Here is a 26,252-nt window from a genome sequence, read left to right on the forward strand (position 1 = left end):
CACTTGAGGCCATCGTTATATTTGTTGAGTGTTGTCAGACTGATCCTCAAACAAAGCATCCCACTATAAATTTTAATGGAATTTTGATAAGAATTTTTGACGAAAAAATTCAGAATGTTAATATTCCTTATCTTTTTCTTTAACCAGAATACAAAAAAATAATAACAAATAAGGTCGGTTGGGTTATTCCCAACAAAGAATTTTTTTAAGGATGGCCTAACCTGCTTTGTCCTGGTTTCATTATCCATTTAGAAAAAACCACTGAAGAAAATACACCTACGTAAAGTTTTTATCAACTATCACTGACTGCATCATATGATTTTCTCTACTGTTCAACACTTACTACAAAGTCCTTGTTGTCGAACTTCCACGTACGTTTTCCTTTCACAGTTCTCTATCCGAAGTTTACACTCATTTGTATAGGAAATTCCGTCTGTGCCACAAACCTGAAGGCATAATACCAAAACAATGATTGGCAGGATCTGTTATGGGCATATCAACAGAATGTAAACTGTGATGGCCCTGTCATATCAACAGAATGTAAACTGTAACGGCCCTGTCATTTCAACAGAATGTAAACTGTAACGGCCCTGTCATTTCAACAGAATGTAAACTGTGACGGCCCTGTCATTTCAACAGAATGTAAACTGTGACGGCCCTGTCATTTCAACAGAATGTAAACTGTGACGGCCCTGTCATTTCAACAGAATGTAAACTGTGACGGCCCTGTCATTTCAACAGAATGTAAACTGTGATGGCCCTGTCATTTCAACAGAATATAAACTGTGACGGCCCTGTAATTTGAATAAAATATAAACTGTGATGGCCCTGTCATTTAAATAGAATATAAACTGTGACCGCCCTGTCATTTGAATAGAATATAAACTGTGACGGCCCTGTAATTTGAATAAAATATACACTGTGACGGCCTTGTCATGTCAGCAGACTTCTAAATGTAACTCAGATATTATTTCATTATTTAACCTTTTTTTCCACATAAATTCACACAGAATGAAAAGCTACATGTAGTTACCGGTTTGAATTCCTCTGAGCAGGTAGGGCATTCACAGACTGGCAGGCCTCTCTTAACCACGCAGGTGGCTCCGTGATCGCAGACCGTCCCGCGACATGGCCCGTCCATACCTGACCAAAGACCAAGCCAGGTGAAAAATTAGAAACGTAAACATTCATTGCATGGTACTACAAATAAAACAAAAACATCATCAAAATAACAATACCTCCAAATATTTCATTTGTTTTGGTAGTTGGTGGGCAGAATTGTAACAGTGGTGGCTTAATTACGATGGGTGCAGAAAGTCAATTCCCATTCAGCAGTGTTAATAGTAGTGTGGAAGTAATTTATTTATTCTGGTGTCTGACTCAGGTTTTATGTCCTGCTTTAGAACAATTTACTTACTTTGCAGAAGTCTGCTTTATATGTTGAGGTAAAACATAGGACACCATGAACCGTAACCAGATGCCGGACTTATGGCTGTGCCAGTAATATTGGTGTTAAGCTACATATGCTTATGTACATGTGTTCAATTATCCAGATTGTGACCCACAGGCCATAGTATACTGAATTGTAGATGAGTATGTACAGTAATATATGGCATCTTCACAGCTGTATCATTTACACATCTCCGCTACATAACACTCCGCTAAAGAAATGCTTTTTGTGATCAACAACGAAATATTCAGCTCTGTTCTGAAAATCATACACATGCATTTATATGTTGTGACTTTTCCTAGGATCCCTCTTAAATCATAATACAGTGTACATATTAAAAATTACACACAAATGACACGGATTTACTTATACCTTTATGACATGTTCTAAAACCCAATGATTTTTCAGGTGTCTGTGTTAAGACACTGAAATTTGTGTAAACCACAATGTGTCCAGTGTTTCCAGGTAAACATACGTGTGAATACAAAACTTTTCTAGATTTAATGATAGTTAAACCAAGAACATCAATATCACACCCAAATGAAAAATTAATCTGCAGGAAACTTATCCAGAATTATAGTTTTACAGGGACATACAGCCGAAACAAATTCAGAATTTTTGAGTTGGTTCCGCCAAAAGGAAAAATGATTGGCATTTGACTCCTCACTGAGCCTATTGGGGCTTTGTTTTTCATTAAGAGAATTATAAGAGGAAATCCGTGACTGGTCTAAACTGTCCGCCCGACGAGATAACATGCAAATGAGGCACCTCAAAGATTCCCACAATGCAACTTTTGCCCGTGGGTAGCACATGTAAACAATACGATAGATTGAAAGCAAATTGGAAGCCTAATTACAACACAGTGCCATCTGACAATGCCATCTGACATTTCAAATTCACCCGTTGTCTAAACAACAGGGGGAGGTAACTGACTAAAAAAAATCAGACTTTCTAAATACATCAATATGAACGAGTTGACAGCTGAAGAGAAACACGAATAAAACTAAACATTCCATCGTTCACTCAGAGTCAGACACATGTCAGTAGACATACGGGAGTCTCAACTTTATGTAGATGAGGTCTAAAATAACAGCACAATTTTTTGGACATCAGTGGTTTGTCCCTTTAAGGAAAAATCTGAACCAGTATGAACACTTACTGTTAAGATTTGTTTTAGCTGATGAATTTAATAATCAATGCTATGTATATTATCACAGAAAAATAATAATTATAGACACAAATTTAAATTATGTTTCCTTTATCGAACTGTTCTATACTAATGATTAAAATACAAACATGCATTTGTATTCATGGTGAGCTATGCATGGTACATTTGTTCAATCATAAAATCAGCACTGTCAAACTTCAGTACAGTAAAATTTCCGCATGACATTCCGGGATCATAGTCCTGTGGGTGTATTTACGACCAACAGCAGCCATGCAGAGCAGCATTTTCTAGGAGTTGTTATTGTTAGTTTATTTATTTATTTATTTGATTGGTGTTTTTATGCCGTACTCAAGAATATTTCACTTATACGACGGCGGCCAGCATTACGGTGGGAGGAAACCGGGCAGAGCCCGGGAAACCCATGACCATCCCGAGGTTGCTGACAGACCTTCCCACTGAGTTGTTATTGTGTGTCCGGGGCTATACATATTCATGTACATGAATACCTAAGTTTGCATTTGTTCCCTACATCATAGTTTCACCATGAAAGGTATCATCATTTTGTATCACAACACTGCTAAACAAAATTTATGCATTTCATCTTTGAAATTGAAGTGGAATATTCCTTAATATGGCATAAAACGCCTTATAAATATAAATAAATACATAATCAAATTTTTAAAAATGAGTTATCTATGTTTGTTTGTTTGTTTGTTTCAAAGAATTTTCACTCAAATAACAGAACGTTCATTTTTTAGATTTATAATGTACATCTTTTTACATACTAAATTAATCCAGTTTAGCGCAGCAAATGCAAACATAAGATTTCCAACTATGTTCATGCATGTATTGTGTGAAACCTTTTTCAGAAAACATTTACATGCTTACAACATGCATCCAGTTACAATTCAAAGCTGTGTCACTGTTAAACAAACACTGCCAATGAATATCAGGTCACACACAACATCAGGTAGAACATGTCTAGAAAATTTACAATCAAATGCACAAGTACTTGAGAAGAAAAAAAAAATGTCCACTTCATGCAATACACATGCAAAAAATAGATCCAAAAACAGCAACACTAAGTGAAAAAATGCAGACTGTCAAACTCCTGGTCTCATGCATTTACGATACCTAATTTTTTCTTAACCTGCACAACAGTTAACTTTTTGGAAGAAAGAGGTTTTTTTATTAAATATTTTCCAAGAGGAAGAAAAATACACCATGTATGGTGGACCAATTACTGAATGTCAATAAAAGTAACTCTGTACATCAATCATTAAAACTACTTTAGCAATGATTTGATATGGAAATAAAATATACAGTAGCAGACAATGAACAAAAAAAAATACCATGATGGTCCAAAAAACATCTGATTAGATGGTTCCTAATAATTAACAGTAATGAAACGACTCGCACATTACTGGCTTCTGCAGCCTGCTGTTGGCATTGCTCTTTATCATGCTTCTTTAAAAACCACACTCTAATATCATGTACCAGTGGCATTAAATCTGACATGGGTTGACACTGAAGACATGGTTATTGTGTCAGCTTTTGATGTAGCATGAATTCACCACATTGGTCCTATCACAATACGTGAGTGTTACATCGCCAATTTTCCCATACCCGATCACTACCAAGGTGGCAATGAACAATGAACTGCAAATACTGTGCCAAATTTACTTTAGGTTGGAATGATTCTCAATTATATCTGAATTCGGAAGCAAAATCCAGTAATGTGGAAGATGTCCATTATGGCTTAATATTTTGTAAATTTTGCTTGGTAAGATCTTCTATATTAATACGAAGCCAACCTATAACTAGCACAAGACAGATTTCAATGTTTATAAAATCCAGCTGCATACCAGTAATGCGCCAGCTCTTACACAAGTGCCTTGTGTGATAAGAAAAAAGCGTCTAATCATAGCTTTGTGCCGAAGAAGGTTTCAAATGTGTGAGGGAGACATAAAAGGTTTGAGAGATCTGACCAATGACAGCTTTCCACACACTGAAAAAGCTGTTGAGAGGGTCACCAGGGGACAATGGTCTCCTTGACCACACAACTAATGTTTTCTATTCACCTTTATCCCTGTAATGCCACATCCACCTGAGAACTTAATCATGCAATATAAAACAAGTAGAATAATCGGCAGAATAATTGAGTAATCTGCACAACAACAAAATTCATGACAAAAATATATTGCATAATAACACAATATTATTTTTAATCAATAAAAAATAAAAATTTTCCAATATTCTAGGAACATTACAGCTAAATTATGAAAAACAGTTAAATTTTTTTTACTGCACCTAGTAAATTTTCCAACAACCCATACATATAAACAGTTTTTCAGCCTGATTGATATATCGGGTGGGCATAAAAAAATGGGCCGTACTTTGACATTCAATATCTCCGAAACCCTCTTAGGTCAGCTTCTAAAAATTTACATATTCAAAAGCCATTATGTCCTTAGTATACAGATCAAATTTCAATTCCATCCTTTCAGATTTCCGTTCATGGGGCCAAAATCAAAATAGAGTCAAAAACGCATGTTCCGGATATTTCACAATGATGTTCAATCTTGTTTTATTTCGAAAGGTGATCAGTTGGTCCTCCATCTTCTCAGTAGGCAGCGCACAAACGTTTCTTCCATTAACTGATTGAGTCCCGAATCTACTTCAATTTTTTTCCCATCAGACCTTGATGTGTGTCACACAGGTGCAGCACGCGCTCTACCCATGACAGGTGATGCAATGTGGGTCACCAGAACATGCTTTTTTGAGGCTATGTTTTCATTTTAACCCTGTGTACAGATTACTCATGCCATGACCTTGAAAATTAGTCAGTATATTAACAAAATCATGCCATTTGAATGCCTAAAGTTTGAAAGGGTTTGAACAAAGGATAATGGAGCAATGCAGCATCAAAGTAGGGCCCATTTTTTTATGCCCACCAGATATATGTTATAAAATAATTCAATATATGTAGTTGTTATCTGTTTTAAAGTTTATACAGAAATACACCTGCTCTTTAATTCCATTTATAATGGCTAATTATAATGGCTTTTATTTTACAACTTTAAAAAATAATATTAAAATATTTTCAAGCAAAAATGAGCACTCTATACAACATGCCACAGACTACATCCTAATCAAACTTTAAGATAATATACATAGTTTTGTATTTCTATTACAAATTCACTTTAATATACAGTAACAAGTCAATCACAGTAGAGGTTGCTTTTAGAATCATGCGCATTTTTCATCACAATATGCTTCAATTTTCGTATATATTTAATTTTAAATATGGTGCATTATAAAGGAGGAAATGAACTCACCACATGGACCACTGAAGTCAATAGAGACAGCCTTCCGCTGCACGCAGGACTGGCGGCGCAATTCACACTCGTTGTCGTACGTGACTTGGTCGGTGCCACACACTGGTCGTAATACAGGCTCGCATGGCTGTGGACACACGCAGGTTGCTCTCCCTTGCCTGTCGATATTACATTCCTCACCCATACTGCACTGCAAACGACTGCAGGGATTATTTTCTGCAAGACAGATAGACAGAGCACCGGTAAAGCAAGCCATTCCACAAATAACACTCGGCTCAGCAAAATCCCAGCTATATGCACTCTTTTGTGTTTATCTGATAGACAGCAATATATTTCTTTTACTGTGACAGTTTGTTCAACTCTTATTCATTTGTATTATTTCAATTAAAGGAAAATTACAACAGAAAATAAGGTTTTAGTTCTCAGTTGAGTTTTAACAGCTTTAGTTCAACACATATAAAGCCTGTTAGTTTGAATCATATTATTTCTCAGTAAAACTTAGTAACTGACGGTTAAATTTTTATTGCGATTTTTCAACGATATTAGAGTAGGATGAATGTAGTCAACAACAGAAATCACAGGCAGCATTCTGCACACCACATTTTCCCTTTAAATGGTTTAGATGCTATTAAATTGAAGTTTAAACAATTAAGAAATTGCACATATAAATGTACACATTTATCATATCTACAAGACTATTTGAACATAAGCCAGGGTCCTTCTTTTTTGCCAGCTCATTTATTTTGTTTGTTTAAGCTGAGTACTGAAGTTTAGGCAATACTTTAATGTTTGAAGAATATTTTAGCTTCATATTAAATAATTTAATTTTTTTTAAATAGCTTTTTAAAAAAAATAAGCTGGAAGGCCCCTGGCAAATTCAAATTCAGTTTTAAAATTTTATAATTCATGCAAAGATTTAATAAAATACCACAACACAAATGACGGAGTTGAAAAAAATTCATCGTAAACATTCAAAATTAGTGTTAGGATGACAAGCCTACAGCTGCTTACATTTTCAAAAGAAACTTGCTAAAAGTCCAATTTAAAACACAGACAACAATGAGGGTCATGACAAAAAAAAAAAAACTTGAGACACGGGTGAATCCAGTTCTTTGTTAACGTTTAAGAAAAATATCTGGATGAATACACAGAGCAAATGACAGATGTTTAGCAAATCATTCTGAAATAAAAGAGTGCAGAAGGTAAACCAGACAACAGCAAAATAATGGAAATAAAAGAAAACTAAGTAATTTGGATTATTCTTCAGAATTCTAGAAGTTTTGATTTTTTGGAGTCTCTAGCTGATCAAAGGATAACTGGCATTCACAACTTGGGTTTATTAAACATTGATACACATTTTTGATTTTATTTCCAACTAATTTTTGATACATGAACTATTGAAACCTCTGTTTTTATTTAAAATTAAAAATTTAAAAAGACTTAATATACAACACCAACATTTTGTTATACCGAGTGACTTTATTTTTAAATGTTTTGCACCTTTCTTGTTTGTTTCAAGGAGAACAATTCCGCAAAAATCATTTAGAAATCTGTTGTCAGAAATTTAGGGAGCATGTACCCTTTATTGAAAGAAAATAATGGAACAAAAGATTTTCAAAAACTTCAAAAATCAAAAAAAAAAAAAAAAAAAAAAAAAATAGCACCACAATTCAATAAACAGAAAATGGGACCATTAACATAAATAAAAGATTCAAAATCTGCATGTGATTACGGACTGCGCGTTTGTGCAATACCAGCTACTATGGACTGATCAATCTTGGCAAGGTACAACTCTTGATTCACAGGGGCTTTATTATAGCAGATCACCAATGAAACCAACTGGAGTGGGATATGCCTTAACAATTAACTGGCACTTCTCTATCATAACCTACATGGATGCACTATGATGTCAGTGAATACTCAAAGTGGAAAACAGTTGTCTTTCAGTTTTTGAAGATATTGTGAATACAAACAGTTTTTATAAATAGGGCTGAATTAGCAGATATTTTCATCTGCAGATTGAATAGGAAACCAAATCAAGTGTCAAGTTAAAGAAACACTACATACAAAGACATTGTAAGTAGCAAGAATATTAAAAACTGCATCTGAAAACTTTCTCTTGTTTTTTTTTATATATTTTTTTCATTGCATTATTTAAAATGCAAAATTTTGAAAAACAGGATTCTCTTTTTGGCCAATAAATGCAAATATGAATGTGAATTTGTTTCAAAGTTTAGAGAACAAGGAAACAAAAGGAAGTTTTAATTCTGTGAAAATTTATGTTAAAGGTTAAAGTATGGATGTAAAGGTCAAATATGAACTTTGGTAATTCATTCATACCTTTCAGGGGCAAACTAGGGAGAGGACATAAATGTTCAAACACTTGCCAGAATTTCACAGTACAGATGCATTGTACATAAAAGACACACTAATTTTATTGTGCAAATATTAAAAATGTTGGACAGACAGAGAAGGAGTTGATTTGAAACGAGACTTGGACGGATTATGATTTTGAGGTCAGTTTACCATGATTAGTGCCATCATCCACTGTTCCACCTGTTGGGTCTATAAAGAGAGTTTCATTAGTTACCGTGACAACTCAGTGTCCGCTACTTTGGATTTGTTTTATTATTAGACTCTCCACAGTAACCATCATTATACAGATCACTTACTTTTCTATGCTCATCAGTATTAGTATTAGAATATTAGTCAAGCCATGAGACAATAAATGTTAATTAATAATTAATACACATTAATTGCTTTTATAGAGACACCAACAGGCATATACCGCAAAATGACCGTTATTGCATAGACATTAGTACAAGTTTGCAATTTCAATTTATCTCCAGATACACCAGTACTGCGTGCATGCCAGTACAAATTTGCAATAGCAAGTAGTTTCATATGTACAGCAGTACTACATGCCAATATCAATGACTCAGACTGAAACAAAGTTATTAGTTTACACATTATTTGAATACATCATCCTTCATGTAACAGACTTATAGAAAGAGACCATTCACTCCACAATGCATTAAATTAACTTCATTTCTTTTTATTTTAAAGGGGTTTAATGACATATTAAGAAACAATTGACTTAGACAGTGGCTGTTTAATTTTTGAGTAGAAAGTACCAGGCAGAGCCCTGACCGGACAAATCACCCGACAGAAAACATACTACTTGGTACTGGATTTGAACCTACAGTCTCAGAGGTCAAAGCTAGTACAAGAGTTCTTGGCAAGAGCAACACTAGAAGACAGTCAGAATGGATCCCAACTCAATGCTTTAAGGATATGTGAGCCTGACCATTATGGATCATGGTAAGACAAGTGAATATAAGTACATGTATACAGTTAATCACAGACACCTAAGGTTTAGTCTGTATGTTGACAAGTAGGACAGGTTTAACATGGTACTGTAGCTGTAAATGAAAAGGTCATGTTACACATGTGTACACAAACATGAGGCCTAATGCCACAGTCTGATTAATGTTCCAAGACATTAACATGCCCAGTAGTGGAGCCATATATATATATATATATATATATATATATATATATATATGGTTATTAAAAGGAAATGGTACTGCCAAGATGAAAACTAGTGATGAGGAGAAGACATCATCTTCCAAAAAATAAAAGGTCTTGGTCCTAAAGGGTGAACTTGACAAGGTCAGATTTTAGCGCAAGCATCTGAGCTAGTATATCAAGAAAGTACACATCCATATAGGCAAAATATTTAGTGCTGTGAGAACAAAGTGCATACAAAAGTTTCAGTACCTTGGCCATACCCAACCTAGACATATTTTTAAAGCTGAATTATTACAAGTTATTATCTTAGTTACTGAAATGATTGTATACACTGCTTGGCAGCAACCAACCCCGAATGTTTGTGTCAACTTAAAGGGCCTCCAGAAGAATTGTAATGAAAATCGCAGCAGATATTGATGACCGGAACTACACCACAGATTTGATCACATGGCTGCGCGATGAAAAGGTTCAGGATGACCGATGAATGCATTTGACTTGTCGCTCACTGGGGATTTCTACCAGCACGTTTCAAACCGAATACCCAATTACTATGACCGACATCTGTGGCCCAGCCAAGAAAAGTTAATTTAGGCAAATCAATATCCTCGTTCTTTTCAACGCAAGAAAAGTGTTTTTTTTTTCGGGTGAAACCGGTGGTTTGTACAAGTATGCTGGAGAAAGTCATGACTGCAGAATAACCACTGCTCCGTACATTACATGTAAGATGCACTTGGTCAAACAACAGGCAGCGGCATGTTGAAGGCTATACATTACTTCCAGTATTGATTACACTCCAGACTATTGTTCCTAAGCGATATAGGTGTGCGGCAGCTCAGCCATGGCTGAGGGATTTCAAGGGAATTTCTGAAGCAGCAAGGTAAATAAATGATTGCACTGATTAGCCTCTGGAACTTCCTCAAATAGCTGACCTCAACTATCTTTCTATATATGAAGGCTACCTACACCAAATCAAACGATAAGCCATGGTAGTAGGAGGCGAGTAAATTGCTACTATTTACGCACTTAAAAAAAACAGTTAGAATAAAACCCTAGCAAAGGCAGATTGACAAGAGGCCGTATTTCACCAGTTACGTGTGACCATTTGCTAGCTATCATTTTGTCATCGCTGTTCTGGTTTAACTCTCTATGTTGTACATCTTTCAGCAGTTACGTGTGGCCATTTGCCAGCTATCGTTTTGTCATCACTCACGTGACCATTTGCCAGCTATCATTTTGTCATCGCTGTTCTGGTTTTACTCTTTATGCTGTTCATATTTCAGCAGTTACGCGTGACCATTTGCCAGCTATCGTTTTGTCATCACTTACGTGACCATTTGCCAGCTATCATTTTGTCATCGCTGTTCTGATTTTACTATTGATGCTGTACATCTTTCAGCAGTTACGTGTGACCATTTGCCAGCTATCATTCTGTCTTCGCTGTTCTTGTTTTACTATTCATGCTCTACATCTTTCAGCAGTTACGTGTGACCATTTGCCAGCTATCATTTTGTCATCACTCACGTGACCATTTGCCAGCTATCATTTTGTCTTCACTGTTCTGGTTTTACTCTCTATGCTGTACATCTTTCAGCAGTTACGCGTGACCATTTGCCAGCTATCGTTTTGTCATCACTCAAGTGACCATTTGCCAGCTATCATTTTGTCTTCGCTGTTCTGATTTTACTATTGATGCTGTACATCTTTCAGCAGTTACGTGTGACCATTTGCCAGCTATCATTTTGTCGTCGCTGTTCTGGTTTAACTCTCTATGCTGTACACCTTTCAGCAGTTACGTGTGGCCATTTGCCAGCTATTGTTTTGTCATCGCTCACGTGACCATTTGCCAGCTATCATTTTGTCGTCGCTGTTCTGGTTTTACTATTCATGCTGTACATCTTTCAGCAGTTACGTGTGACCATTTGCTAGCTATTATTTTGTCGTCGCTGTTCTGGTTTAACTCTCTATGCTGTACATCTTTCAGCAGTTACGTGTGGCCATTTGCCAGCTATCATTTTGCCGTCGCTGTTCTGGTTTTACTATTGATGCTGTACATCTTTCAGCAGTTACGTGTGACCATTTGCCAGCTATCATTTTGCCGTCGCTGTTCTGGTTTAACTCTCTATGCTGTACATCTTTCAGCAGTTACGTGTGGCCATTTGCCAGCTATCGTTTTGTCATCACTCACAGGACCATTTGCCAGCTATCATTTTGTCGTCACTGTTCTGGTTTAACTCTCGATGCTGTACATCTTTCAGCAGTTACGTGTGGCCATTTGCCAGCTATCGTTTTGTCATCGTTCACGTGACCATTTGCCAGCTATCATTTTGTCGTCACTGTTCTGGTTTAACTCTCGATGCTGTACATCTTTCAGCAGTTACGTGTGACCATTTGCCAGCTATCGTTTTGTCATCACTCACAGGACCATTTGCCAGCTATCATTTTGTCGTCAATGTTCTGGTTTAACTCTCGATGCTGTACATCTTTCAGCAGTTACGTGTGGCCATTTGCCAGCTATCGTTTTGTCATCGCTCACGTGACCATTTGCCAGCTATCATTTTGTCGTCGCTGTTCTGGTTTTACTATTGATGCTGTACATCTTTCACCTGTTGCATGTGACCATTTGCCAGCTATCATTTTGTCGTCACTGTTCTGGTTTTACTCTCTATGCTGTACATCTTCACACTCCCTTCAGCCCAAATTCCACAGGATACATGGTCATATTGATCGGTATTTTATCCCGCTGATGTAAAAAGTCCGACTGGTTTCAACTGATTAGCTCAAGCTAGTGCAATAGTTAGTAATGAGATATTTGGTAAGAAGATATGAATATTAAGTGTAAAGAAATATGCTACAAAGTAAATTGGGCTTTCTCTGGCTACCAAAACAGTGTGTCGTCTCTGGTAGATGCGACGCATCTCGTACAAACCCTTCAATAATCCTGACAATGATGTGGGGAAATAAAAACTTATGTAGTAAAACTTAACTATCTGTATCACATTGCTATCAGTATTGGGCATTAACTAAAAGGGGATAGGAGTGCACATGTTGATCTCACCTTTGTTGCAATCTCCACGGAAAACCACATGAATCTCTTTCCTGGTTTTGCATGCCTCCACTCGCATGAGACAGTCATTGCTGTAGGTGCGACCGTTGCTGGCACACACAGGGGAAAAGTCGAAGTGACACAGGTCATTACAGCGGCAGACTGGCTTCCGTTTCTCGTCTAGTTGACATACTTGAGCCACTGGACATTCATATCCCTCGCATGGATCTGGAAATAATAAAGTCAAATTCAATTGTAATTATGTACATACACATACTTCCTTCACTGGACATTTAAATAATTAATTTCTTGATGTCCTCTGACTGCCCGTGGGTCCTTGGTGAAATTAAGTCATTGACGACAGTCATCCAGCCATTTGAGTAGTCTAATATTCCTTGAAGACGGCTTGTTTTTCATCAATATGGTGTGTCATAGGTTTGTCAGTGGTTTTAACGCAGGCACTCCGATTTCTCCATCCACAAAACAGACCACAATAGTGGAAGTGAAAATTCTTGAATTAAACCATAATCAAATGAATAAATAAACAAACAAAAAATCGTTGTGGGTTTCCCCCGGGATCTACCCAATTTCCTCCCACCATAATGCCGGCCGCCATTGTATAAGTGAAATATTCTTGAGTATGACATAAAACACCAGTGAAATTAATAGACTAAATAAACAAATAAGTTGAAGTGTTACTTTGTATGTGAGGATATTTCCCTTAACATACATGTATGATATTCACCAGCTTTAGGATGGCAAGCCTTCTTGTCTCTCTTTTCATTCTTTTATAGTTAATACTACTACATATACCGAGAAAGGTGGTAAGGTGAACTGAGAAAGGGAACTGGGGTTGATTTCACATAGCTATTTGAAATATGGCTTTCGAAGTGGTTATATATTAGGCCTTAAAAATCAAAATTTTGACTACCTCATACATGTTATCTTCAGACAAATGTGTCAAAATGTCAACTTCCAGTACCAAAAACTAAGAACCATGATGAGATATTTAATTCTGATATTTAATCACAAATGGCTTTTGCGGAATTGACCTTTGGGTATTAAAGGGAAACTGGGTAATAAAGGGAAACTCAGTAAGAGAAACTGAGCCAGAGTATTACACCGGATGAAAATGTGTGGTCACACACATGCATGATGGAGGATGGTATTGAGCATAAGAAGAGATCAGGGATAGTACCCGCCATTCATGAATTATATGCCTCAAACATGATGTTAACAAATGTATATTTGTTTCATTTGCTTGTGAGGTAAATCTTGTCATGTCCAGAAGTCGGTAAAGACATTTTTTTTTTATATTTCTACACAAATGCTTTCAATACCAGCAGCAAGAAAAAAATATTCATTTCTGCATTCTAAAACAAAGTTTGTCTCACACGTGCTTCTATTGAAGTTGCTGAAGAAAGTTACTAGTAGAGAAAAGTTATGGCTTTTGTAGGCATATTATAGAAGGTATATTAGTATGCAGAACAGATAGCTGTGGTTTGCTTGACTTTCTGTCTGTATATACAGAAACCAAATGAAAAAAAAAAAAAAGGCATAAATCTTCATTTGGGGCTAATCTGTAGAGCAACGTCTGTATGTTATGAGACTGAGGACCATTTGGTACAAAATTTAAAGGCTGCCCAAAAAATTTGGTTGTCATAAAGCAGTGTTGCATTACCCTTGGCTGTCAGTACTTTCAGTGTGGCAGGGATGGGTCGATTGATCCGCGTTTTATGATCCATCCAAGAGCTACAGCCTCCACTGAGAATTTAACATTCCCTTTGCAGACAAAATGGTTTAAATATTCATATCCTGCTCTCTTTACTTGCCATAAAATGTCTGCTTTTCTTGGAGACTCTTGAATAAGGCAAATAACGAAGCCTAGGTAGAGTTGGATAGACTGTACTCCCCTTTCCAGAAGTTTTAATCAAGACCTGTGAGACCTAGTTAGTGCCCAGCTTCGTCTAGACCAAGAGAAATGTACTATAAAGACGAGACTTGTTAAACGGGGAGGGATATGGCTGAAATCCTGCAGACATGGCGTAAAGCCATACTCTTTCCTTCAGAGGGGTTTTATATAAGAATAAACACTAAATTCTTAAGGGAAAACAAAAAAGATTGAAAATCTAATGCTTTTCTTCAATGACATAACTGAAAATATGTGCTAATGCACCAGGCGAACAATAACTTTGGGGGACATGTTTTGGGGAAATGTTTATGGCTATTCTGTAGTGAAACAAGCATTGCAATGAAGGACAGGAGTAAATGTACATATCTTCTAATTTTTCACACATTTGGTCTGCTGAATTTATCCTAATGAACAACATTATACATTATCTATACATTATCTTTACTTTTTGACAAAAACTGTGAAAGAAATGTGAAAGAAACTTTCGGCCTTCTGCGCTAATAAGATCTGTAGTGTCAGGCACTAGATGGGAATGAACAGTCAATCTGCAAATACAGCTTTATTTCAAAATATTTGTATAATTGTTTCCAGGATTGTTAGTTTCCTTTAATATTAGCAATACTTATACATGTTCACAAGCAACTAATACGATGCTTTTACCACATGCTGACAAGTGAGCTCAACTATTCTTCCACAATACTTGACCAGTACAAGCTAGCCACTGTATGTGTATTTATCTATGGAGCAGGGGACGCACATTTGCCAAATTTAGCCTCGACGTGATCAACAGACTTTTTGTCCTTTAATAGGTGAATGTTATCGCTTGTGCCAGACATGAAGTTACGTTGGCTCGATCACGGCCAATGTGCAATTAGGGTTGGGCAGATCGTGCAGAATGTCGGAACACTTACCTATATTAGATTATATGGCACATAGGAAATGCCTGGACACAATTCTCCATTATTAATGACATGGTGCTCATTATCGAGGGAAGCTTGCCACTGGCAAATTGAATTATGGTTTTCTACAAGGCTTCAGGCCGTGTACATCAAGACTGTAATTTAATCGTCATCAAATGTACCTGAGCACCTTTATCTCCTAGAGAACGCATGCTGAATGTACATTGCTGAATTCCATTGAACCACAGCTTTGGGAAATGGTAGAGCACAAACACAGGGCGTACAAGGTTGCCACAGATATTTCTGAGCAAAAATTTCATGACCAAATTTGACAAAATACAATTCCAAATGACAACGTTTCAAGACCAATATTGCACTATTGCATCCTGAATGTACAACAAAATGAATATCATTACACTATAGCTATGGGAAATTTATTTGTTTGTTTGGTGTTTTACGACGTACTCAAGAATACTTCACTGATACAACAGCGGCTAGCATTATGGTGGGAGGAAACCGGACAGAGCCCGAGGGAAACTCACAACCATCCTATGGTTGCTGACAGGCCTTCCCACGTACGGCTGGAAAGGAAGCCAGCATGAGCTGGACTTGAACTCACAGTGACTGCGTTGACAAGAGGCTCCTGGGTCATAACGCTGCATTAGCGCGCTAACCAACTGAGCCACGGAGGCCCCAGCTATGACACAGCACAAATACATGTGCACATTGATGACAAAGGTATTTACAAAACAAACATGCCTGACTCTTCATGTCTACTGTATTTCACCTAAACCTTGGTATATAAAAATACACTTTCAGAAACCTAAAATGATTTAAAATGACACTTTTGATGCTAACTGAGGTTGAGGAAATTAATCAATCTTTACAAAAAACTTAAGTGTCAGCATAAGGAGGGTGAACCAATCAGAATCAATCAATTAATCACAATTAATCAATCAATCAATCAATCAAAATGCATCACTTCAAAAATGTTAAATTTTACGTGAAATACAGTAGACCTGGCAGAAATTCATGACCTCTAGCATACAAATCAAATGACAAGGTCTGAAGGCCAGTATCACACCATCACATGCTAAATATACATAGCTAAACACTATTAATCTAGCTACGGGGTAAACACATACTTCTGGGTTGCCATGAATATTTCAGGACAAAAATTCATTTCTTCTCAGGATCAAATCGGATGAAGAAATTCTTGACTTCTGCCACACGAAATGTCTAAAGGCCAATACTACACCTTTAAACATTGCAGCTCAGATGTTTTGTCATTAGACTGGAATAATGAAGAAACAAAACCCCACCGATCCCAGTTCATGAAATGAATATGTCATTGGTACATATGCTGATGCTCATGGAAATGAAAAATTATTACCTTTTCAGGATTTCTTTTAACACCGGTAAAATTCATTTTTTTTTTATTATTATGACAATTCAGGACTGGGACATTTATTCCTGAATGTTAAGGTGTTTTTCATGATGTGAGAGATCTGTTTGTATGTGTGTACATGTCTATATGGAATATGCTACTGGCGAAACTTTCTCTACGGTCACATTTGATCAAATATTTGGCCTTCCTTTCTATCTGTTCAGCTTCCGGCGAAATGAAAATTTTTGAAAAGCACTTGCTGATGAAATGAAAACACATTATTCATAATTTATGGTCACTTTTTCAACTTAATACTTTAATGCTTCTTTTCAAAAAAATATTTTGTAGTGTGGCAGATCTCTGTTAGCTTTGGCTTTAGACAAAAATTGTGTACAATTCTCACACAGAATACACATCATCAATTATTCATGGTCACTTTTTTGGCTTTTGCCTTCAGTGTTCTTTTATATAAACCTCAAAGGTGCTAGGAAATATCATTTATTTTAGCACAGCTTCTTACAGAATATTTAACTGCCAATCCAGTGGCAAGTTGTATATTTAAATTACCCACCTTCAAGCATACTCCCCAATCTGCAACAATTCCTGGTAAAATTACCAAGTTTTTGACAGTATGCTGGAGTTTCTTCTGAACGCAGGTGATGACTTGTCTATGCCTGGATTTTTGTAACTGAAACTCATGATTAACTATACGTTGCCTACGGATTTGCTGACCCTCCTCTTCCAAACCTGGAGCTTGTCTTAATACTGAAAATCCATGATCAGTACCCATGCTGACATACTGAAGGTATTTCAAGTAGAGTATGGAAACCTGACAGGAATAGCTAATTTTTCTCTCGGTCAACTGTTACACTCTGCTTCTTGAATGTGGAATAATAAGGTGAAGATCAAGGCAAGCCATCTTGTTCACAGACAGAAACAAACAAAGTAATTAACTCCGCTTGGAACTAGGAAAGAGAATGGAGATATTAGACACACTACGTGTGAAATGTAATTAACTTCTTGTTCTTGTGACAATTACAAGAAGACTCAGCACTTAAAGTCTGCTTGAGGGACAATGGACATTTCTTCCATCATAGTTCCTGGCAGTGAGCACTTATTTCCATCAATATGTCGTTGTGTCTAAACTATATCATACGTAGGACTATGTTACACGTCTAGGTTAAGGTTCAAAAATTGTGAAAATTGTGTTGGATACTACTTGAGTTTAACCCAGTGAACACAATAAACATTTTAACACAACACGAATGGGTTAGCACGAAAGAAAAAAAAATACATAAGCACCATCTTTTACATTTACAGCAAAGAAATCCAATAAACGTAGAAAAGCGAAATTACACATTGCAGAGATATTAGACCTGGAAGGCGCTCAATTTCGCTCTCCCTTTTAAAAAAGAAGTTATTGATCCTATTCCACACCCAATGGGCCTGTAGTGGATCATAAAGAAAGCAAACGCTATTCAACATATCCCCCAAAGACTGTGATTACTTTGGAACGGTGGACTTTTTTTGGAAGTAGTTTGTCCAGCATCCTCACGAAAGTCAGAGCAAAGTCAGCAGAGAAGACCAGAGCACTGCCAAAAGCATTGCCTTCAATCGATTCTCAGCGTCTCATATTTTACAAATATTTCTTTGAATATTTCTCTGAAGACTGAGATGAAAAAAAAATCCTCTTTCTCTGTTCATGACTTTTCTTATTGGATTCTCTGTTCCCTGGGCGAGAAAGACACATACACCACATACAACACACATTTAAGCACCATTTTGATAGATCTGCGGCTGGTTGCCATGGTGATGAATTGAGAGACGTTGGTACATTTCCACAGCAGACATTTATCTAATGTGTCAGTCTAAAAGGCATGACGAATGACCACAAATATCTCTCCAGTCTATGCGTGCCCCTACTTCTTCCTGACATAGATTGTACTCTATGGTCTTAATGTGAAAATCATCCGTTTTGAACGGCAGACAATATCTCGTAATGTTTCTGTGAGAATAAATGGGTTGTAAAACACTCAGAAGTAACCTAATGTAACCAATCAAATCTTACTACAGTTGGTGAACAAGAGCTTCAGAAAAGTAGCAAAAGTACATTAACTGACAAAGACATATAATATAAAGTTTCACATATGTCTTGGTAATCAAAGGGTACCTTGATTACTTTTATTTAACAATCTGTAATGAAGGTGTTTCTGGCATATTGGTTGTGTAATCTAATATCAAAACAGCTGGCTTCTCAATGTTTATGTACAAAGAGTATTTAGAGTTTCATACAAAGAGTATTTAAGACTCGTAGGATTCTTCCAAATTCTATCAAAACAGAACCATTTAGTGTATTACTTCTTCGATTCAGGACAACATTCCTGTTTTAGCCTTTCCATCTAGGTTTGCTGCACATTTTCTTTAAAAAGAAAAAAAAAGTATACTAAGCTGATAGGATAAACTAGATTAACATTGTTTTCAATAACCTAGTATGAATGATACATTGTGTGCAAGGTTCTTGAAGGATTAGTTGTGCTGTTAGGTCCCAACTACAAACCCAAGGCCACCCAACAACAGTCTTATATGTACCTAAATGGACATCATGTGACAGGATCTGTGAACACCATTGTACAAGTGTTGTATTTTCATGTAAAGCATAAAACTACCTATCAAAGAAATAAATGTATCAATATACCTGAGATAATTTGTTCAAATATAGAAGCCATTTGGTAATTTTCACATCAACAGCTAGATAAACCAGTAAATATGCACCCTGGGAAATTTTCCTTGACCAAATGAAATTTCAATGGCAATCATGATGAAAGCTACAGTGTAAATGTTAATGTAAATTGTCTAAAAATAAACCAGCAAGGTTTGGTGGAACCTAATCATAGACTTTGCAAGAATAATTATTGACAGGATGATTAATGCTCCAAGCGAATGCTAATCAGTGAGAGGCAATCAAGAAACAAAGCTACTACACATCAGCTTATAGTTAGCAGCATGGCCTAATCATTAATTGATCTGAGACTGGGTCCAAATAGAGCAGACCTCTGGGTACACAAGAACCACAGAAATGTTCTGAACATATTCCCTACCATATGCAGAAACGACTGGAAAGCAAAAATGGTTGCATTTGTGGCCAACAACACGTTGAAGGTTTTATGATTTTCATGCACTGTTTTCACTCTGCATAGAGCTTCCAGGCTGACAAAAGATTCTGAAATACTAGTATAGTATAGCAAGTCAACAAAGTTATAAATCACCTTGCGTGCCATGATATATGCCACTGTTGTGTACAGTTCTGGCTGTTAACCTCAAACCATGGAGCCATACACCTACATCATGGCTTTCACACCTACAATGCACATTTTTTTTGAAGCGCTTGTATTTCAAGATTTTGATGTTTTAAATCGAATCTGACTTCAGTGCCTTGAACATTACGAAGATTTTCCCCATAAAATCAAAATCTGCATGCTGCTTCTAATTTGCATACAATCATGTTTCTATATGGGAATTGTGTAAAAACATGAACCTTTCTATCATCAATACTGAACATCCATTTGGAGTGGAATGTGGATATCTGTTTTAATGCTTAGATATATAGGCAGATATCAATAACTACTGACATAAGAAGTCTGATACACGAGTACTTTTATTATGGTATAACTGTATTACGCTATTGTAATGAAGAAAACTTCAGTTGACCTCTGATTGCTCAGTTGCTGTGAAATTCAATACCGACTGCTTACATTTTAAGGTTTAGGCCTTTAACTAGATGAATGTCCCCGCCGCTGGCGCACAGACACCAGATTTGTCTGGTACAAGAAAATTCGGATGAGATCTTTGGTAAAACCGTATCCCCGAAGACTTTTAACCCACACTGTTGAGCTTGAGATGTGATGGAACACCAGGGAAATTGAACGAGCATAAAGCCCGTCCTAGGGTGAAATGAGATTCTTGGAGAGCAGGATTCTCTCAGGTTGGGTGATGTTCTGGAAGTCCTCTATTAGTACTGGCAGTCACCTCATTTTTTTCATCAACAACGGCACCATGTTTCACTGCCATGTTTTACCAGATGTATTCCAAAATTAATCTTAAAACAAAGCTCATCCATTTCCTTCATGGTTTCATCCAATCCAAAGTTGTTTTTCATTTTCCTATACTTTGCATCTGCTAATTAGTGCCATACTGATAAGAAACTCTTTCTTTAAACCTGTCTGATGGTGATAAATGCTTCTGCATGAAATATTCATGTAAACTTACACGAAATATGACCTTTACAGTATAATTTTTGTTTTCCACAGATAAGAAGGTGTCATGAACTGAATGTTGAACTCTAAAGGTGGGTCTAAATATGTTCAACGCGTTTCTCAAATTTAATTTTGTTCTGTAAAGCTACCAGACATTGATTTATTCATTTGCTTATTTGATTAGTGCTTTCTGCCATGTAATGAAGAATAATTCAGTATTGATTGACTGATTGGTTGTTGTTGACACCACATTCAAGAATTTACATTGAGCATAAGAAAGTAAAGCATTATTTATGACCAATAACAAAATTGTGCAGTACTTCTTACAAATGTCCACATCAATTTGACTTTTTTTCCCCTAAATTCAGAAACATTACCTAGGAAGTCAATTAAGGGGGGTGGGGTGGGGGGGTGGGGGGGTCCCATCACATCACAGCAACCGTCTGTCACATATGACTGGACCCTAACTAAAGGCAGATTTGCAAATCATACTGACATGTTGATCTTGTCAGTTCACAAAGTAAATACACTCATCAGTTTTAAAAGAGATTCCTATCTCTGAGGAAAATAAATAGGGAATGTAATCTAATCCCCGGCAGCACACCAACATTTGCACATCTGCTTCTGGTTTGGAGGAAAAAGCCTTCACAGATGAGGAGATGAAAAGCAGTAAATTTCACAAAAATTACACACTAATCTCTGAAGAAATGTACAGACTTTTACAACTATATTCCAATCCAAGTTCCTTTTTTTCTACTGATTATTAGCTTGTTGCTAACAGTATGCAGGTGAGTAATTCTAGGTCTTTTGGCAGATACATTTACACAAATATATCGATCAGATATCAAAATACCACAGCCCCAAAACTGCTCTTTTGATGAACAGACAGACTAACGGGCCACACACAATGTTTTGGAGCATCCAGAAATCATGAGGGTTAGGGATGCTCAAGAAACTACAACATGCTTGTGGGTCATTCCACTTTTAGTAAGGCCTTAAGGTCATCAATGTTTTAATTAGCATCGGTATCTAAAAATTAAACCATCTACAGCGCATATCAAATGTCCCTGAAACATTTCAGTGCAAGTGTAACTTAATCCAATAACATATACTAAAAAAAGTCCCAAGAGTCCCAAAACTTTTTGCTTTCTCTGTGTAACACATGTCCTTGATGACTTGTATGTCTTACTGAACAGGGCTCCCTGCGCTTCACTGAGTATCAATAATAGGATGTACATCACAATGTTACAAACCAATAAACTAAAAGATCTGCACTTACCCAACAAAATCAATGCAGCTCACAAAAAATTCTGATATAGTTTTTGGATAAATCAAAAAAAAAAAAAAGAAAACATTTAAAACCGTACTCATGGTGCAAAAGAAGTTTCAAGCATGACACCAAAAAAATTTTTGCACTTAATTTTAAACCATTTGATATATTCAAGTATTGATCAGAAAGCTTGTGTCAAAAATTTAGCCCTGAAGTCTGGCTTTGGATTGGAATTCTTCACTGTTTTTACAAGACATTTATAGGCTTATTCAGAAACAGTTTGCTTATGACTTTTAATGCACTTCTACAGTGTCATTGTGTCAAAACTCCTGAACCCGTTTACCCAAAATCTATGAGGGTGAAAAGCTTGAAAAATGAATGTAACAAAATTGTAGACAATGTGTATACATGTACTTTTTGCTGCATGACTGACAAAACATGCAGCATGCTTCATCATGCTTCTACAATGGTAATTAACTATGAATTAGCCTAATTTGTTACAGGATAAATAGATAATTCATGAGTCCAGTAGACATGAATAAAATGGTAAATGGTAGTTAATTGAGGAGTCCTACTCGGATATGGCGCCATACACAGGAGGTATCAATGATAAATTATCAGACAGGTAAAAAAATCAATACTCAGGTAAGCGCATGTAAAACAGATACTGCTTAGTGCCGGCACATATACTAAAAAAAGACCTGAAATTGTTCTATCCATTGATTGTTGAAAGGTGTTAGAAGGTTGTCTGGATGGTAAGATGATATTTTGCAGGAAAAATGTAAATTTTGACACAAAAAGTGCACTTTCTGGGGCAAAATTTGTCTTTGACATAGTCGTTATTTATATATGTGATGGAGAATGAAAAACATTGACATATTTGTAAACTATATTCATATTGAGGGTTAAATTCCCTTGCACGTTTTGGGAGGTATGACTTCATCCTATAGAATATGTAAAATGTTACAGTACATACATGTACATTCTATTTTTGCATATTGTAGGATAATAAACATATAACAAACTGGGCCAATTTAGGATGTATTTTGTGACGTGTAATTTAAAGTAAAAAAAAGCTAATATATGAAGTAAAGCTCATCGAGACAACTGAAAACTACATGTAAAGAGACTTTCATTTACTTTTTTAGATTGTTTTAGGAATGTTCAAAGGCATTCAAGTATTTGAATTCTATGGTTAGCTTCATGGTCCATACTGACGGTGTCTTGGAACCATGACAACACATCACCTTTTTTCCTGATGTTAACTAGAAGGAAAGAACTTTTGAAAACATTATTTCAGTAATTTGGGTTAAAAGAGTTATTGCAACATTCATTGTCGTAATTAAAGTTGGAAAAACTTCCTGTGACGTCAGAGTTCCTAAACTCTGATAGTATGTTCCATAAAGCCCACCTTAGAATTCAAAGGTTTAAATGGCTTGATATACATGTATATATATATAACTTTAATTTCTGAGGGAGACAAATGATGAACATTTACTCTGTCAGTTACAAAAACTGTTCTTCCCAGAGGCCCTCTGACAGGGTGACAAAACAAACATGCATTTACAAGTAAATATTAACAGTGACCAGGTGAACAGTTTAACTCTCTTCACAAAAATCTAAAAAACATAAATGAAAGTATATTTATGCATAGTTTTAAGTTGTCTGTATGATGAATTTACATCATATTTTCGCTATCTTTTACTTTAAGGAGATCAGGGACGAAGTGACATTATGTTGATCATTTTGATGACTACAGATATAGAAAACTGCCTGAGATACTTTCGGATCCTTAAAAACCTGGAGATTGGGAGATTAATTGCAACTACTAAATGTTTTTTTTTTTTTTTTTTGTCAGGGCAACTCTGTCAATTTAACAGTATGAATTTGCCATACTTTAATTTTTTATACAAGGTAATCATGAATAACGAAAGGTTATTGTGCAGGGCAACAATTATTTAAAACCAACTAATGATAATGTAAATGCTATCATACTAAAAGCAATGGGGAGGCAGCATATTTTTTAATCACGTGAAGGGGCGCTAGAATCTGAACCCTTGGGTCATTGTTACCTCAAAAATGGATAGTAGTGTAACATCTACAACATTACAGTGCATCAGTTTTAATTCTAACGTCATACTGTTTTAATGTGACGTTATTGTGAACAGCTGGGGAACGAAAATGTGTTGCCAATACAATGATGTGAAAGTCCTTCTGCCTGGCATCTGAGAGGTCCCCATGGAGATTGAAAATACTAAACAATGGCCTGGATACTTCTGTGAGCTTGATGATCTTGAGTGAGTTCAAAAACAAAATGGTTGAAGAAGTTCTTGAATGTACATATAAATAAGTATCATGTCTTGTGTTTCATACTTTGTTCTTTCTCGGCAAAAATTTTCTTGGTTTGTCACTATAGTATTTAGAATTTGGTTACTTTCACTGGCTGATTCCAGAAAGATGTCCTGATGTTATTATGTTAAATGACCTTGAATTTTGCCTGAAAGTGCTATTTTAGAGGCAAACATATGTCCTAAAATATTACTTTTCATGTTAATGTTTCCCGTAGGATAATATCCTACCTTTCAAAACACACATCGGCTTTGCTCGGTTTTCTCTCATAATTGCGGCCCATTTCATAAATTTTAGGGTCTTAGGGACTCGTTTTGAAAGATAACGCCTGCACAGATGGGGCTGATATTTTGTGAGGGTAATTATTTTGTATTTGTGATCATTAATTTTTTTGTCAAACATCACAAAGAGGAAATACATATTGTCAAATATTTTTTTTAAACCTCACAAAAGGAAATGCATACTGTCAAATTTTAATAACAATCTTGTATCTGGTTGGTTGATTCAAACGTATGTCCACATGCTTAAAGGCTTTTGGTGAAGAAATCCTGTGAAAATCAAGATGGCTGATTATACAGAGCAATCTTACCAAGACCTTGATCTGCTTCACCTATTACAGAAGACGCTGCAGCCTGAACTGAACTTATACTTATTTGTCTTGCAGGGTTTATTGCTTCAGTGAGAAAGATGAATGGTGCCAAATGAATGGTGCCAAATGAATGGTGCCAAATAACAAACTTTCAAATTTCATGAAAGAAAGTTCAGCCCAAAACAGTTTTGTAACTGTTAGTTGCTGATTCATGGCTAATCCAGAAACAGATTAACCGTGCGTACATCAATCAACTGATATCCATATAATCCCATGAATGGTGACTTTACACAAAGTCATAAATCATTCATCAAACCACTCTGAAATGTCAAAGGTGCGCTGTCTTGGTGCTAACGAGAACAGCTCACATGGGGATTAGGGATATACAGCTTATTGATTGACCCGCTGTCAGCATGCTCCATGGAAAATAAAAATCATAAATCAGTCAACGTGCACTGAAATGACGCAATCAGTCGATTGGAAATAAGCATCCCAATCGATCATAACGAGGGAGTCCTGGCGACATTCACTGTGATACTGGAGAGACTCATGCCCCAATGAGGCTGCAAGTGTCAAAGGCTAAGGTACATTAACAGATGCTTTGTATCAAGAGACAGAGTTAGGCAAAAACTGAAAAGCGAAAAAAATTCAAATGATATCCTTTCTATGAAACTTTGTTTTTCTCATGGTATGAATTGCGTATTTGCATTTTCTCATGGCATTACATGGGCATTTTCTAATGGCATTACATGGGCATTTTCTAATGGCATTACATGGGCATTTTCTAATGGCATTACATGGGCATTTTCTCAGTATTACATGTGCATTTTCTGATGATATTACATGGGCATTTTCTAATGGTATTACAATGGCATTTTCTCATCGTATTACAATGGCATTTTCTCATGCCATTACATGGGCATTTTCTGATGGTATAACATACATATTTTCTCATAGTATTGGTTGATAGTTGAGAAAATATTTAACTAGAGGCTGTTCTAGGCATTTATAAAACACATGACCCGTTGATACAACTAACACAGTCACATATACAAGGTATGTC

General features: G+C 36.3%; 1 protein-coding gene across 3 annotated transcripts in view; it reads right to left on the reverse strand.

Moving 5' to 3' along the window:
- The window catches only part of LOC135474993 (agrin-like), a 191,661-nt gene that overhangs the window by 23,763 nt on the left and 141,646 nt on the right, over positions 1 to 26,252 (reverse strand). For all 3 annotated transcript variants that reach the window (XM_064754716.1, XM_064754715.1, XM_064754717.1), the window contains exons 5-8: positions 12,543 to 12,758; positions 5,957 to 6,172; positions 1,034 to 1,143; positions 344 to 446 (exon numbers count right to left, since the gene is read on the reverse strand). In XM_064754716.1, coding sequence (XP_064610786.1) covers positions 344 to 446; positions 1,034 to 1,143; positions 5,957 to 6,172; positions 12,543 to 12,758 — 645 coding nt within the window. The remainder of the gene's footprint in view (positions 1 to 343; positions 447 to 1,033; positions 1,144 to 5,956; positions 6,173 to 12,542; positions 12,759 to 26,252) is intronic.

Source organism: Liolophura sinensis, chromosome 9 (assembly GCF_032854445.1).
Source record: "Liolophura sinensis isolate JHLJ2023 chromosome 9, CUHK_Ljap_v2, whole genome shotgun sequence".
NCBI lineage: Eukaryota > Metazoa > Mollusca > Polyplacophora > Chitonida > Chitonidae > Liolophura > Liolophura sinensis.